This window comes from Lepidochelys kempii, chromosome 7 (genome assembly GCF_965140265.1).
Source record: "Lepidochelys kempii isolate rLepKem1 chromosome 7, rLepKem1.hap2, whole genome shotgun sequence".
Classification (NCBI taxonomy): Eukaryota; Metazoa; Chordata; order Testudines; family Cheloniidae; genus Lepidochelys; species Lepidochelys kempii.
In genome coordinates this window covers 26,786,492-26,804,796 of record NC_133262.1, presented here as the reverse complement: position 1 = coordinate 26,804,796, position 18,305 = coordinate 26,786,492, and the positions used below count along the sequence as shown (strand labels likewise).

At 38.3% G+C, this 18,305-nt stretch overlaps 1 protein-coding gene across 10 annotated transcripts in view; it reads right to left on the bottom strand.

Annotated features, from left to right (window-relative positions):
- The window catches only part of ERC2 (ELKS/RAB6-interacting/CAST family member 2), an 830,030-nt gene that overhangs the window by 163,891 nt on the left and 647,834 nt on the right, over positions 1 to 18,305 (bottom strand). For all 10 annotated transcript variants that reach the window (XR_012159812.1, XR_012159814.1, XR_012159815.1 and 7 more), the window contains one exon: positions 10,558 to 10,623. Coding sequence is in view for 1 of the 10 variants with exons in the window: in XM_073351518.1 (XP_073207619.1) it covers positions 10,597 to 10,623 (27 nt within the window). In the remaining 9 variants the exon portion in view is untranslated. The remainder of the gene's footprint in view (positions 1 to 10,557; positions 10,624 to 18,305) is intronic.

Sequence of the window (18,305 nt, the reverse complement as noted above, 5' to 3'; positions counted from 1 at the left end):
TTTTGTCCTTACCACAGTGACTCCTGGACCAAGATTTTAAAAATGAGTACCTGAAGTTGGGTCCTAAATCTATATTTAGAAGTTTAACTTTAGATTTCTATTTTTGAAAGTGTTGGTCTTAGCTTGTAGTTGACACTACCTAATGGTGAAATTCTTCCCTATGCATGATTTAAATCCCGGTCAGCCTTAGGGATGACTAAAATCGGACATGGGCCTTCTACTGGCCTTAATCCCAGGAGTGAATTTCACCCTGTTCTCAAGATAAAAAAATTGTACAAAATATCCCTATACACCACCATGTTTGATTCATGTCACAGCTGCCAAAGAATAAAATCTACAGTACTGGCTGCCAATCTGTTCTGTGTCTATTTGGATTACAGACACACATGGATGAGTAGGTGGCAAAGTCCCAACTATCTTCCCATGTCTGCTGCAATTTACTGGTAAACAATAGAAAATTAAAAGTGAGAAGTTATATTATGCCTGCATACCTCAGGTGTGTCATGAGTCATGCTCTTTGAAAGCCAGGTGGTTTCAGTCACCCATAATAGACTGCTATATAGCCTAAATTCTTAAAACATGTTATTGCCTTTATAGATTTTTTTAAAAAAAAGTTAAAGGTCTTGTTTCTAACAAGCCTCAACCAGTACAGTTGCATGTACTGTCAAATTTGTTGGCCAATCAGATTTTCCCATATAGCCAGTCTGTTTCTTAATGAGTGATGAGTGCTCTGTGACCCTACAATACATTCCTATCCAGTCAGTCTTTTGTTCCCCCATCTCTCTCTCTCTCGCTCATTCTTTCATGGGATATCAGCACCAAAGTGGTAAAGTTAAAAATTACATTAGAGGACTATATTCTACCACTTTTACTCATGCAGAGAAGTACCTTACAAAGGAAGTAGGCCTGTTGATTTTAATGAGACTACTTGTGTGGTAAGGTACAAATCAACACGAGTAAGGCTGGTACAATCTGATCTAAAGAAGGTAAATAATGAACACAAGGCAAAATTGGAATCTAGAACACAAACCCTTTCAAATTTCAGGGACTTTTGAATTCAAACTCTCAGGTCAGGACCTATTCCTACAGTTCTGATTGCAATTAGATCCACAAATAGAATGGGCCTATTTGCCCAGTTAGATGTAGGCAAAATCTCAGAAAAATCTCAGAAAACCTAACTCTCAAGCAATTTCAAACAAAAGCCATAGTCTAAACCTAATGTCAATTCAGTCCTTGAATACCAGAATGATAGCTGCTACATAAAGCCCATAGATAGATACATCTAGATTCAAATACTGACTCCTCAATCTATCTCTTAAAAAAACTGCTCCTAATTCACTGCCACACACAACTACTAGTCTGGCTTAAATTCATAACCATTCATGCAAACATTCTGCTTAGTTATGCAAGGTACTGAGGAGGTACCCAAAAGAGGTGTTCAGCACCCCACAAAATCAGGCTCATTATTGGCCAATTACATGAAATTATTCACAACATTAGTATTTCATCCACCTCTACATCTCCCCATACTTTCTGCAACAAAAAAAACTGAACAATAAGTGAACTCTGAACTAGATCTTCAGAGATTCTTCAGAGCATCACTTACTGAAGATTTGTGCCAAAAGCAAACAATATATGGCAAGTGGGAAACACCCTTTTTTAATCACAAAGGTTTTACATAGCAGGGATTTATACTGAAGTTTTTCTCAACATGCAATTACGTCAGAGTTGAAGGTGAATGAAAGAAGAAAAGCAGCAGTTAATTTCACCACATTCTGACTCAAGACATTCCCAGAGGCATTCCAACACTGCTATTGCAGCTACCTCTGTATCAAAATAAGGAAATAAAATAGTACTAATAGAAAAATATAACATTTAAGTTTGCAATTCTAGTCCCTATTCTGTGAATAGAGAAAGAGAGCAGCATAACCTGCAACTTTGTTTAAAAACTGTTTTGTGCACAGAATAGCAAAGAATTTTGAAAAGCTAGAAGAGTTCAAAAGACATGAACAGAAAATATTTTATAAGGCAATGAGCATCAGAAAAAGTCTGACTGCAAATGAGTTAGCTGATTATGAAAATCCCACATCCTTTGGTTATTCATTCAATATACTAAGATGGATCAGTGAAAACAGAAAGTTATTACTTTTAACACTGGAGGCTGCAATTTCATTCGCTGAAGTAAAAAAGTACTAAGTAAAAAAAGAAATTGTGTCTGTTGAGAGTTCCAGGAGAGGGAAATGAACCACCAGAGCTCATGTGGAGGAAAGGCAGTCTATGGAAAAATTGGTCTTGTGGTTAAGGAACTAAACATGGACTCTGAAGATGGGGGTTCAATTCCTGTCTTTGGTCCAAAGGTGTCCATGAGCTCCAGGGTAAATCACTTAACCTCTCCGTGCCTCAGCTTCCAATTTGTAAAATCAGAGCTATTAATACTTCCTACCAAATAGGGATGTAGTGAAGATAAGTTAGTTCATTTTTGTGAGGAGCTCAAATATTACAGTGATAGAGGCCAGACAGAAAAATATCTGCAAGGGAGAGCAAACCATGGACATGAATGGAAAAATCTGGAGGAAAGTCCAGGGAAGGGGACAAGGGGAACCACACAGCTTTCTGCCTTACTGCTTGGGAAATTTCACAGGATTTGGCCCATTCAGAAGCTCACTTATCTTTCCCAACTCTGACAATGCAATTCTCTCAGATTTTTTTGAAGTGGTGAATGCCTATCAACTGGCATTGCAGTCATAGGAGGAGATGCCTTGCCATCTGTTTATGGAACATCCTATTTTCACACCTTGCTCAAAAATGAGTGTTCACCAATACAGTTTTTAAATTTGCCCACAAAAAAAAAATCCAGGAGCAGTTTTTGTCTACAAAACATTTAAAGAATTTACTGAAACCACTATTATATTACAGAATTATATAAAAACAGACGTTTATGAATTTTGGATATCTGCTAGCTTAAAAAAAGGATTTCTTAAACACAATTATTTGGCTTTTCAACCCAAAGTGTGTCCCCAATTTTAGACTTGTCCTTTGAGCTGAAAGGAAACTAATGTTTCCACTGAACTACATATTGGGGAAGATTCCAACTGGGGGGAGGGATAGCTCAGCGGTTTGAGCATTAGCCTGCTAAACCTAGGGTTGTGAGTTCAATCCTTGAGGGGACCATTTGGGATCAGGGCAAAAATTGGGGATTGGTCTGCCCTGAGCAGGGGGTTGAACTAGATGACCTCCTGAGGTCCCTTCCAACCCTGATAGTCTATGATTCCATGAGAAGAAAATGTTGCCAGTGCCTCAGCTCACAAGAATACAGCCTTGGCTTCAACCTTCAGTTAAAAGCAGCTGGCACTGTGACCATACTTTAAAAGATTCAGAATTAAAATTGGAAACATTGTGAACAACTTTAAGAAGTGAAATTTTGAAACATATTCTCCTGAGGTTTATTTCTCTAGCTGTTGATTTTTTTAAGCTTTAATTTGAATAAAGAGTCCAAATAAAATAGCTCAGTGGTTTGAGTATTGGCCTGCTAAACCCAGAGTTGTGAGTTCAATCCTTGAGTGGGCCATTTAGGGATCTGGGGCAAAAATTAGGGATTGGTCCTTCCAACCCTGATAGTCTATGATTCTACATGTACAGCTTACGTAACCTTTATGGGAACTCCACATTCAAAAAGCGTGGAATTGACTTGCTCTAAGAACTGCAACTTTCAGTTCATGAAGTTCTAACACTTAATGCCCCAAATGGTAAATGTGCAAAAATAACAAATATGGGTTTATATTCAGAGAGAAGGGAAGCGATGGATTCACTTTTCAACTGAAATGAGTCTATTATGAGTGTTGAGCAAAAATTTTTGTCTGAAACTTTTTCAGCAAAATATGTGGAAACACCAAAATGTTTTGTGAATTCATGTCAGTTTTGCTGAATTGTTCAGTTTGGAAAAAAAAAAAAAAACAACACAAATTTTGGAAAGGTAAAAACATTGCATTTTGATATTTTTGGAATCAGGCATTTTGATAGTTTGTAATCAAAATTACTTGTTGCTTCTAAATTTCTTTTGATTTGCAGCAACATTTTGTTAAATTCTTTAAACGAGGATGCAATAAATTTGGGGGTCCTGATTCTCCAGCTGCGGAATATGAGTGATTTCCATTGATTACAATGGGAGTTATGCATATACATTAGCCCTTCTATGAAAACTAAGATAAACTAAAAATGGAGGGGTTGATGGCCACAATTGTCTGGCTATGCCGAAAGGACAGGAGACATTTGACATCGGTTTAATCAGGCCACAACTTTATTATTAGATGTCTGGGACTGCCCAGCAGATAACAGTGTACAGTGCAGGTAACCCCCATGTTTATTCCATAATTACCCAGGGGCTTTTACTAGCTCCCCCTCTTTTTCCATCAAGGTCCCTCCAGCAAACCCATTGCCGGGACCTTACCAACCATTCCCACTTCGTAGGAAGGTTAAGGTAGGCTATAAGAATGGGGAGTTGGCTCCCTGCTGTACCAATCATAGGAGTCCCCAACATCCCCCACTTTCGTTCCTTTAATGAACACCTCTTTTTAAGTCCTTTTCCAAGAAATTTATCCGGTCACTGTATACCTTTCCTATGGAGTACCTGCAGCGGACATCTGCCCTACACTTAAATAATGAGTTGCGACATACGTCCTACCACCCGTCATGCCATGCATGAACAGAGCCCTTCCTGAAACCCGCTGTGGGGAAGGTGAAAAAACCCCAACTGGACCCAAGCCAATATCATGGCAATGGAAAAATTCCTTTCACAACCCCCCTAAAAAAGGGTTGGCTAGCGTAATGCCTACAGCGGATGTTGACCAAACCCAGTATTTTACCACCTAAAAGGGAGGGAGAGTAGGCCCTGCCTCAGCCTTGGTCTGTGTAAAAAGGAAGGCTCCCAGCACCACGCTGTTCCTTTTCAAATCCTGCATTCCCAGGGGATGAGTCAGCGCCCACTCTGCCCCTTTTGCAGCAGTTTTCACCCCGCCTGCCCGCAATAAAGCACTGTTCCCTTCACTCGGCCAGACCAGCCGAAAAAACCCCCTACTTAAAGCTGCAGGGTGGTCATTCTCCCAGTTAAATAAAGTTGGGGGAAGCCAGAGAGAGTTCCCTTTTAAAAATATTGACCTTTCAAGCTGTTGATCCATGAACTAAACAGATTACCATTCCCATTTGATTGTCATTTACAACTATTGACTTACTGATACCTTGCCATTATACAGGTACATATTCATAATTTTTCATTTTGATTTGAGCATGGATCCTGCTGTAAAGGGGACCTGATCCTCAGCTAGTGTAAGTCTGCATAGTTCAGCTGGAGTCAATGGAATTACACTGATTTATACCAGCTGAGGATATGGCCCAGGATCTCTGCCAAAACATATTAATGTCCACATCTGTATTTTTTTATGAATCAGATCCTAAAAAAATTGCATATGTTTCTAATTTTAAAAGACTTATTCTACTCTAGTGCTTTTAGAAAATAAAAATGTTCTTGTATTGCATGAGACAAATTCTGCCCACAGTTATGCTGGTGTAAATCTGGAATAAATCCATTGAGTCTGATGGAGTCACTCAGATTTACACTTACATAATTTAGTGCAAATTTGGTCCCATGGCTTTATTATTATGAAAATTCAATGATTAAATCATCACTGCAAATTGCCATTCTTGTGACAAACTCAAATTTAATTCCGACTCCAGCATGCATACACTGTACATGCAGCTCCTCGTATGCCACATAAGCAGACCTCTTAATTTTAGTAGGAAAAGCAATGTCTCTCATTTAAAAATCATCCCTTTCAACTCAAAGGCTGTTTGTTTATTTGCTATTACAGCTACAAGAATTACATTATTATGTCTTTAGGCTCTTGAGAAAAGAGTTTTAACAGCAATATATACTTCGTATGTAAGTTTCTGAAATCAAAATTAATCTGACTCTAAAATATCATTATTAAAATGTTGCTCATGCACAAAAATATGTAGTAGAATAGAGCTGTTACACCCATAATTTACAGTTTGAAATGTATAACTAAGAAGTATGGGGGAAAAAACCAACCCCTCATGAACTACCAGAACTAAGGTGAAGGAGTTCCCTAGAAATCTACATACTTGTGGTCCAAGTGTTTTCAAGTTAAACTGTTGCATGCTAACTTCAATTTTCCTCTGACATACTAATATTCCTACTTGTCTCTTGTTTCTCTCTTATGTTCACAATTAGCTTTTGATATAAGTTTGAAGCTAAAAAAATGTCCTACAGGGAACATAAACTGAATTAAATTATACTGAATTTGAGGTTTAACATTACTTCAGCTGACTGAAAAAATTGGTTTCTATGTATCATACTCTTTGCTTTGGAAAGGGGGAGTCTGTTTAAGATATGTCTTGTCCCATGTATTGATGAGTCTCCTGGGAGCTCTTAAATTCTGGAGGCTGAAACCATCTGTTCACTCTAATACCGGGTACAGTGTAAACTTCCCTTCACTCTCAGTTATCATCAGCTTCATTGACCACTGACATAGTCATGTCATCCCTAGGGGTTTATCACCACTGGAACTACTTCTGAGCAACATTTTTAAAACTGTGGTAAAATTTTCACAGCAATTCTAAAGAAGATTAGATTTTTGTTACAGTTAGACAAGTACATTCCTTTAATCTTTTACCATTGGTGAAATCTGAATCTAAATAAATGTGAAGGGTTAACTAATATTTTCTGCTAATCCCAGTTCATTTTACTTATCTTTAGATCTACTTTATCTATCCAATGAGATGTTATGGACCAGACTCACTGGACCACTCTGCTCCAGAGTGCAGTTAAAATACAGCTGAAACCACCCATATCTTCTCATTTAGTTCTATACTACCACTATCCAGAGGTGGTGGCTGGAGTGAGGTGTGCCTCAGTTATGTTCAGTCCCTTGGGAATCATTGTTAGCCAGCCTCGGTTAGGATAGCTCCCAGGTTGCTCTCAAGTACACTGAGACAGAGCTCAGTAGAGAATATGGAAGTGGAACAATGCTGCCACAGAGAATCTATGCCTTATCACTTTCGAAGCCTGGACAGAAATATTAATTATTGCCATGAATGCTATTCCCATTATAGCACTAAGCCACTTAAAAATCCACCAATGAACCCCTCTTGACAGACATCGTCCTCGCATCGAGGGATAGCCGAAGAAGACCCATTGTAAAACATTTTTATTATTTCTATTTTTAAGATCAATAAGACATTCCACCATGTTAATTTTTACTTGGATTATTACTCTTCTTAGTTATTAAATTCACTTAACCTTAGGCCTTATCCATCACACCAAGACATGCTCTTATTGACCAATGCTTTTGCCCAATGTGATTCAAAAACTCAAAGGCTAAATCTCAGACAGTATTCATTCCAGTTTATCTCCATAACATCTTAAATGAATTCTAACAAGAATATTACTTAAAAATCTTGCAGAACAGTCCAACAATCATGCTAAATGCCAATGTCTTTTTGTGCAAAATAAATTTATAAAAATGACTGGCTTTACAGATATTATGCTTCCTGCGTGGTACACTCAAACTGGTCAGTAGTCTTGTAACATATCATTTCTTTCAGAAACGTATCACTGTCCAGGTATAACATCCAATATCCACAACTTCAATATCACAATTAATATAAAATCTAAATAGAAACTGAAGAGAAGCCACTTCTCATAAACTAGACCATCATGGGCCTGATTCCTCTACCTTACAGAATACAGGCTGCAGGCCACTTGGCAAAATGTCTCCTGCAGTCAAGCCACTGTCAACTTCTGTTCTGCTAATATATCAGGATCTAGCTGGCACAGCCTGCAAAGTGAGTGGAGCTAGTCAGGGAGAAGGTGGGGCCAGGCTAAGCCATCTAGGGCAACGTCTGCTTGTAGAGCTCCTATGAAGAATCAGTGAGAATTTAAAACAGTCTTCCCCCATTCTAATCCCTGAGGGAGGAAGAAGATGGTAATGCCTCCTAAACTACCTGACGGGAGTACCCCTGCAGGCAGAATGGGGTCAAATTGCATATGTGTGATCATATGGGTGAATCAAGCTCGTAGCTTTCTTCTTTCCTATGGCCATAGTGCATTATTATAATATTTGTTTATTTTTATTTTGTTTGAACTCAGATTGTGGATTAAAATAAAACACATACATCTTTACAAAATGAACATAAGATGCCTTATTATTACTCACATTTACTTTCAAAAGCCTATTGTCAAATGAATACCCAATTAGTTATTTTTCCCTTAGGAAGTGGTCTATATCATGAGGTTTTCACTTTACGATAACCTATCCCGAAGGTCCCACACTAAAACCATTATTCTTCTGCATCAGGAGGCCTGACTGGGATTAACTTTGAAATCACTTTGTATGTGAGACAGCCTCCCACCAGGGGTATGATTTGCTACATTTGCGGCACTCCCAGCGTATGCCGACTTGGAAAGAAAGATCAAATATGATATTTATCAGTGCTCTGGAATACAACAATATGATATAAATTACACTGGCAACCAAACAAAAAAGTCTAAGACTAAAACTTTGTTAAAACTGGAATTACATATGTGCCTGAAAAGTAAACAAAAATCTGCTTTACACACCCAGGACAGACGAAAAGAATCTGACAAACAGTTGAGAACTCTGCTACTTGTAAATCACAGAAGAAACTTATTGAAATAACATACAACTTTAGCTGAACAGCACTTGCTAATTACTCACAGCACAACATGAAAACATCAAAAACACAGACCTCTGCTAAATTTTCATGTGAAACAGAACTAAAGTTTTGGTGGGTTTTTTTGGGTTTTTTTTTTTTTTTAAGAGAACCCTTATTAGCAGGAGAGAGGAAACTGGGACCAGAAGTAGTTAGAATATGTATGCTAGGTGCTGTTCCATTGCTACTATACAGGGTGTGTGTGTGTACACATTATACACACATACATTATATAAACACATGATATAACATTTTAAGTTGAATCAGAAAAAATAATGATTTTAATTGTATTTTGATAAACAAGTTTGGTTTTGTTCAGATGCTGACTGGTACCACACTGTTCAGAATAACCTTTTTATTTTACTACCATTGGGTGTTAAATTTCACAATCTGATGTAGAGTTTTAACACTTTCTTTTTTAAAAAAAACAGAAACCATTAAATAGGAATATCACTAACTCAATATCACCTTACAGTCATTATGTACAATGAATACATACTTTCAATTAACAAGAAATTACTGTCATGAGGAAAATATCTATTCTGGAGATGTGAGTCTCATCAAGTCAAGTCACTAAATCTTATACATCCATTTATAAAATTACAATTAATTCATGTAATTTTCCATTTTTTGATGACAGATACCAGAATCATCAGAAAAGTAATGTAGGAAACTTCAACAAGGGCTTGATCCTGCAAATTGTTACTCATGTGAGTCCTCCTTGCACCCATAAACACTCCCACTGAAGTTAATAGAACTGTTCCAGTGAGGAAAGCGCCACTTACGTTATAAAAGTTTTGCACACTTAAGCCCAGGCGCCTGATTTTCATGTACGTTAACGCCGCTTGACACGGCCAGAGTGGTGTAAAGTGCCCTTAGTTTAAATAAGAATCAAGCCCAATGTCATAATCATAGGGCCACTGCCCTATTTTGAGCTATATGTTAAATATAACTTACAAGGCAAGAATCTATAAGTGGCTACTCATTGAACATATAATTGACAAGTAATGACAATATAATACTCATAGTTGAAAATAATTAGCATAATAAGCCACATTTTTCTATTCTTAAACTTCATGGAGACAACCTAGGATGTCGTCTGTCATATTTGAGTCAGAATGGAATTGGTGTATGAGAAGATTGCAGCTTTCTTACCAAGCATGTACTTCTCAATTTAAATTTTCACAAAAATATAATATTCATTTATTAGCATCACTTTTTCATGCACATGAACATATCAGATTCCTATGGGATGCAATATCTAAATTGTGCCAAGTATTTTAAACAACAGACATTCATTTTTAATCTGAAAAAAACATTCTGAAGTGAGCTGTAGCTCACGAAAGTTTATGCTCAAATAAATTGGTTAGTCTCTAAGGTGCCACTAGTACTCCTTTTCATTCTGAGTTCTTATATTGGCTTTCCTAGCTGACGTAACATGGCAGGCTAACTCCAGTTTAAAGTTTACTGCTAGAGGATATCATTCTTATCTACTAGTGACAGGAATCCATTATTCACAAGAAATCCACAAGAGTGGATGCAAATTACTTGGAAAAGAGCACTTTGGACCTATATATTATGAAATAGGTTCTTAAAAAATTAAGCTGCTACAAATTGAAAAACCCAAGAACTTATACTGGGTGAAGCATCATAGTTCCAAAAAATTGCACATCATTCTAATCCCCTGTGGCACATAAGAAAATTTGACATTGTTACTTAGATAAATTTCAAGACACACATCTATGAATACAGTTTAAAATTAAAACATTAGACTGCAACTTGAAATAGATATAAAAGATCATTTCTCACCCCTCAGAATAAAACTGGAACTTTCGTTTATAGGAATGGCTATGCCCATATACCCTCCTCATCATCCTGCGTGCCAGATATTAGGAGATTCACAGAGAAGATGTTAGCATTGGAATGAAAGAAGAAAAGGTTAGTTACCTTGGTGCATGTTAAGGCACAGTGATCTTGGCTATTAAAAGCATGAGTTACAAAGAAAAAAGTTTTGCACTTTTAAGCAGCAAAAACAACTGAACAATAGTTTTCTGTAGATCAGAGAATCTGCATCTGTAGCAACCAGAATAAGAACAATGAAGTAAAACATTCTTCCCACCCAGTTAAAATTAAATCCAAAAGTGGATTATAAAATTAAATTTTAGAAGATTATACTTTTTTAAAAGCTGATTGTTTGCAGACGATGTGAATTCATGCTTACTGCAGAAACACTTTAAACCTCATAAGTAAGCAAAGAAGTAATTACTATAATCAAACAGCTTCACATTCTGTAAGGTTAAAGGATACAATAAAAACTGCTGAGGTATCAAAAATCTCTTTTCAGTGAAGTACACTTTTCTAACATATAATCAATCAAATATATTATTTAACGAAGCCTTAAATACGGTATATTGCTAGAATACTATAAGACAGTTTCTTTGCTCTTTTACAGTTATTATGGTAGGGTTTTTTTGCTTGTCTCAGTGACAGTTGCTCATGGAATTTTCATAAACTCATATTTTAAAAAATCATTATTTGGGATACTGCTGTAACGAAAAAAGATGTTCTTTCCATTTATTATAGGCTTGAGGTAAAAAGGTTCACCAGAAGAATGAAATGTTCCTCCCCGAGTATGTTTATTTGCAGATTTCAGTTTTTAGTATGTTCCTTAATCTCTCTGCTCAGAGATGTATATATATGTACACATGCTACACTTGTCTCTCTGGACTTTCATCCTGAATGCAAGAGTTAGATATGTATGAATATTGGGAGGAAGATAAAACAAGGAATAATATATAATTTTACCTGGCCTTTTTTTTACATGATACTCAGATACCTATGTAGACAGACAAGCATATACCATGTACATGTAATATGTGTTTCATTTAATTTAACATTTCAAAACAAATAAAATCTTATATTTTATATCCACCCATTTATATTTTAGAAATTAAAAAAAAATACATGGAACTTTTCAGTTTCCTAACATTGAAAGCTAGCTGGTGTAATGTAAATTGCTGGTACTTAATTCAATTTAAAAAATAAATGAAATGAGTGGCAATTAATTATGATTGAAACAGACAGGAATTTTAGCATGAAAATATACACTGCCGGTATCACTACTGTTCCTAGTCCATTCTAGGAATTAAAAAAAGAGCTCCCAGATGTCAACTGTTATTAAAAACCAGATGTTAAGAAAGATGTCTTCCATGTTGCTGAATTAAGTAAAGAAATCTGACAGTCAAATATAAACTTAGCTATCATTTAACACAGAAGAAAAGTGGGCAAATTCCTTTAAAGTTAACTTGGAATATTTCTTAGTTTTAAGGTTTGCACAACTATAATAGGCAGTAAAGAAAGTGTAATGTCTGAATATTATTATTCTCAATGAAGGGCCAAAACTTGCAGAACTCCCATTTGGCTTGATGCTCCGAAGTGACAAGATATGAATAGGTCCCACTGAATTCTGGAGGAGTTACTCAGGCCATTCATTTTGACTGAAAGAAAAGGAGTACTTGTGGCACCTTAGAGACTAACCAATTTATTTGAGCATAAGCTTTCGTGAGCTACAGCTCACTTCATCGGATGCTCAAATAAATTGGTTAGTCTCTAAGGTGCCACAAGTACTCCTTTTCTTTTTGCGAATACAGACTAACACGGCTGTTACTCTGAAACCTGTCATTTTAACTGAATAATTTAGAAGTCATCAGGAGTTTTGCTAGATTAAGGCCTGAGGAAAGACTACATGATTTCACTCATATAGAGTAGTTTGATCCCATTTTATTCACCCAGGAAACACAAGTTATGTTAATCTTTGTTAGTAACTTAAAAAAAATAACTACAGAAATCAACAAACATAGGGAACTCCATGTTTACCAAGAACCTTCCTTAACCACATACAGCTGTTCTACTGTCCAGTCCAGTGATGGGCAATGTGGGCTGCACGTGGCCTGTTAGGGTAATCCGCTGGTGGGCCGCAAGACAGTTTGTTTATGTTGACCATCCACAAGCATGGCTGCCCACAGCTCCCAGTGGCTGCGGTTCGCCGTTCCCAGCCAGCGAGAGCTGCGGGAAGTGATGCGGGCCGCAGGGACATGCTGGCGGCCGTTCCCCGCAGTTCCCATTTGCAGGAATGGCACACCGTGGCCACTGGAAGCTGCGGGCGGCTGTCCCTGTGGACGGTAAATGTAAACAGACTGTCTCGCGGACTGCCAGCGGATTACCCTGACAGGCTGTAGGTTGCCCATCACTGGTCTAGTCCATTGTTAATTTTCAATAGGCAAATATTAATTTCTTCTTTAACTCTCTCAAAATTAAGAATTATGGCCTAAATTCTGTTCTGAGAATGCCGATGGACTTCAAAGGCAAATATACCCATGTACCTGAGAACAAAATTTGGGATTTTCAATAAAGAAAAGAAAAGGGATACAAACATGGAAAATGTTCACTCCTTACCTCCATAACATGGAATTAAACTCCCATATTCTGCCCTCCCTATATGTGTGTCTCTCTTTTTGAAATAGAGAAAGCAAAATATCAAAATTTGGAGAATGACCTCACCCAGAGCCAGCGCTAGACATAAGCAGACTAAACAATTGCTTAGGGCCCTGAGCAGCTCAGGGTGCCCCCTATTAATTATTAGTATTTTGGGGAGGGGGAAAAATATTCCTGAGGGGTCCCCAAATGGGCTAGCCCTGGCACAGATCTCACCACACGTTAAGCTGTGGGGGTCATTTTCTGGTTTGTTGGAAAATGTGTGTGCTCCTTTAAGGGCTAGAGAAATAAGTGACTTTTTGCTGAAGCTGCAGACCAGGTCAGTGTGGGGATGCTGAGCCATCCCTGCAGGTTCAACCTGAAGCAGAAAAGGGCTTTTCCTCAACCAGGCAGAGCAGCACCCACCCTCCCACGCTTGGGTTTTGTCAGAATTTGCTGTGGGCATTGTGCTAGTCACTCCTTTCTTGGGAGCCTGGGAGGAATTTTTCTCTTACTTCCAGATTGGCCAAAGCAAAGTGTGTGTGGGGGGGGGGAGGGTTGCCTTCCCCACAGCAGGTTCATCTTAGATTGGGTGAACATGGAATGGAAGTTAGGCTATGATGTTGCAATTTATTATGTAAATATATGGCAGATGTCCAGTGCAGGTACTCTGTAGGGAAAGGCTACAGTGATGAGATAAAGTGGGCTGGTAGAGGATCTAAAGGAGGTATTCTTTAAAGAGGAGGAAATGGGAGAAGAGGCGTTTTGGGACTCCTATGACTGATATGGCAGGGAGCCAACCCCCCTCATTTATAGCTCCCCTCCCCCCCTTAATCCACATTCAAGGGGAGAGAGAGTGAGGTTGCAGCAGGGCTGGATTAATCTTTTGTGGGCCCAGGCAACCGGACCATGGCCATGACCCCTGCTCTCCCCCAAGGCCCCACCCCACTCAGCCTCTTTCCCCCAAGGCCTCACCCATGCTCCACCCCGAGTTCCCACTCCCGCTTGGCCTTGTCCCTGCAAGGCCTTGCCTGCCACTCGCACGGGGGTGAGAGGGCAGAGAGGAGTGAGCAGCAGGCAGGGCCTCAAAGGGAAAAGGCCAAGTGGAGGTGGGGCCTCAGGGCAGACAACAGACAGACAATGATGGAGTTTGTGGTTTTATGAGACACCACAGTTGAACTATTTCTTTATATGACAATTCCTTTCGCAGTGCTATTACAATTTTTGCATTGCAAAACTAAAACTACTGTACTGAGCTATGGTAAAAACTTATCATGTATATTATACTTGCTCACTATGCATATTCCTGTCAACAGTATTGCATACACATCAATAGGAGAATAGGTCCAGGTTGTGAACTATGGGTATGTCTATACTACCTGCCGGATCGGCGGGCAGTGATCGATCCAGTGAGGGTCGATTTATCACGTCTAGTCTAGACGCGAAAAATCGACACCCCCCGAGTGCTCTCCTGTCGACTCCTGTATTCCAACGGAGCAAGAGGCGCAGGCAGAGTCAACAGGGGAGCAGCAGCAGTCAATTTACCACAGTGAAGACGCTGTGGTAAGTGGATCTAAGCATGTCAACTTCAGCTATGTTATTCATGTAGCTGAAGTTGCGTAACTTAGATCGAGAGCTGCCCCTCCCCAGACAGTGTAGACCAGGCCTATGTAAGAAATACCTGAGGGTTAAGAAACTCCACAAGATTCCACCTGTGGATTTGTGCATAATATGATTGGCAAAATGCAGTTTTAGTGTGGTTATAGAATGATTTCTAGGGGCCAAATTTTACTCTTGGATTTATTCACATGACTACCACTGACTACAATACAGAGCCATTTGTATGTGATCTTATGTTAATAAAATCATATGTAGTTAGATTGAAACTGAAGTTTATTGCAGGTGGATTGTTACTGTATTCATTTGCCTTTTCTGATTGTTTTCAAAATTATGCTATTCAACTTTTCTATTGAATTCACCATTCTCTTTGTGTCTTCCCCTCTTTTTGAAAAGTTTGGTTCTTTTCACAAGCTTTGTCTATCTGTTCAGTTTTAATTTTAAAAAATATGTTTGCCACATAACTCAGATTGGCAACTGATTATCATAATCTTTTATAAAGAGAAAAGGAGGACTTGTGGCACCTTAGAGACTAACCAATTTATTTGAGCATAAGCTTTCGTGAACTACAGCTCACTTCATCGGATGCTGTAGCTCACAAAAGCTTATGCTCATATAAATTGGTTAGTGTCTAAGGTGCCACTAGTCCTCCTGTTCTTTTTGCGAACACAGACTAACACGGCTGCTACTCTGAAACCTTTTATAAAGAGTAAATTTATACAAATTGTTTGGAGGATTTCAATATGGGGGACAGGTCTCATGCTGCCACTAGTAAAGAAGTGACTTCAGAACTATTAGAAATCTTTTCCTCTTGTAGAGTCTGATCATGTTTTTTAATCTAACAGAAAAAGGCATAACAAGATCCAATGGTTGAAAGCTGAAGCTAGACAAATTCACACTACACATAAGGCATCTTTTTTTTTTTAAAGAGTGAGGGCAATTAAACAGTGGAACAATTTACCTAAGAATATGGTGGATTCTCCATCATTTGCACTCTTTAGATCAGGATTGAATATTTTTCTAAAAGATTGGCCTAAACTGAAACACAAATTATGGGCTTGATGCACCTGGGTGAGGTTCATTGCTCTGTGATATACTGGAGATCAGACCAGTTGATCACAATGGCCCCTTCTGGCTTTCAAAACTATGAATCTATCAATATTAATAAACTTCCTCTTCCATCTTTTTCTTTTTCCTACATATGTTTTGTTGTGAGACACTTGCAACAAAATCTTATTTTGGGAAAGTTAATTTAGTTAACACTATAATCTATTATGCTGCACAAATGAGTCAAAAACTTTAGCTGGATTTTTATTTTTCTAATGGTAAAAACAACATCAGGCAAGTCTCAATTTACCTTGTCTAAAAATCTACGACAACATTATTGTGACTTAATTTACAGCTTCTCTAGAAAATAAATTGCATACTACATCTCTACTTCCTACCCCACACCCAGATTATGTACAGAAGACCCCCAGTATTTTATGATCAAAGACATATGCCCACCATAATTGGGCATATCCCCAATCTCAACATCTCTGAAAAAAATTATCTTAATTTATTCATTATATTAACTTTTGTGTCAATACTCATAATATTAAATTATGGCTTCTATGGATAATAGTGATGGACTGACCTAAAAATATTGGGTGCTGGTGTGTGGTTCAGACAAAAGCTGAAAATTTTTGTCCATTATCTGTCTCATTGGAGCCTCCTCCCTATGGTACCTTAATCTATCTCCAATATCCTGATGGTTTAAGATCTACAATTTTTGCCTTTGCTATTGTGCACTCTTTTTATCAGTTTCCCAGGATTACACTGAAGCAGGGGTGGCCAGCCTCAGCCTGAGAAGGAGCCAGAATTTACCAATGTACATTGCCAAAGAGCCACAGAAACATGTCAGCAGCCCCGCATCAGCTCCCCTCCCCCCTGCTCCCAGCACCTCCCGCCCACCCGCCCACTGATCAGCACCTCCCCCTCCCTCCCTGCACCTGCCGATCAGCTGTTTCATGGTGTACAGGAGGATGGGGGGGAGAGGGGAGGAGCGAGGACACAGCAGGCTCGGGGAGGGGGCAGGAAGGGGTGGAGTGGGGCAGGTCCTGTGGCAGAGCCAGGGGTTGAGCAGTGAGCACTCCCCAGAACATTGGAAAGTTGGCACCTGTAGCTCCAGCCCTGGATTCAGTGCCTATACAAGGAGTCGCTTATTAAATTCTGAACAGCCACATGTGGCTCCAGAACACAGGTTGACCACCCCTGCACTAAAGTGACAATCTCACTGATAAAATAATTGTAAATCTTGGCCCTGGTAAATTTAACACAATTACACAGAGGATAGGGATATTAAAAGGACCTATTTACCATTGTCCACACAAATTATATGTAAGATATGATTTTTCATATCCCTGTAATACCTAGTCACAGTGGTTTCTGTTAAAAACATGAGGACTGCTTCTGTACTATCTTACACCTTCTGTAATCATTTATGCTTGTGCAAAGTGGTGTAAAATGGTACCAAATCAGAACCATAGCACTTTACACTCACCTTGTAATTCCTTTGTTTAGATATAAATGATTATCCAAAGTTCAAGATACTGAAGAATCAGGATGACAGTGTTCAAATCAAAATATTCTACTATGAGCTAGAGTTTGATAACTCAATGAAGACAGATAAGTCAGTGCAAAAATGAGTCTATGATTCTTTGAAGTACACTGAGGTATATTGCCAGTCAACACATTATTGATGCATTATGGTGCAAACTGAAATTTTAAAATGCCCCAGCAATCATTACTATCAGAGACTTGCACCAGAAGAAGTGTTAGTCTCTCATGTCAATGTGTACCATAGAGAGTCATTAATCTATGGATCTTTCAAACAATAAACCATAATCAAGCAATTTTGACTAATGTATGTGTATACATTAGCTGCTTTTCAAACCTTGATATTTCAGTTGGTTTATACATTTTAAAATGCTGAAAAGATACCAGCTCGCATTACAGATTAATGGCATCCAAAACTTTAAATCAAAAGCAAGTTTTCAATTATATACATGCAAAAAAAGCATCTGAAAGCCAACATATATCTTTATTTTTGCAGTGTTATTTACTAAAAATGGGTAATGATTGCATGCCACGTACATTTTGATAATCTATGTATAAATCTTTTAACTTGGCTTTACCACAACACTGCTGGCCATTGAGATCAGTCTAATGCTATTATGATGGCCCAGTGATTCTGATCTAGTACCTACTGAAATTAATAGCAAAACTTCCACTGACTCCTGTGTTGCCTGGTTGGGCCCTTAACTTGTTATGCTTGATGAGCTTGTATAAAATATATTTGTTATAATACTGAAGTGTATCTAAAAATTGATTTCACAACCATATTTCTCAGCTTCCAGATCTTTAAGGTCTATCTATCAACAGTAAAACTGTGGCAGCTGAATGGAACTCTACTAAAGAAGGCATTA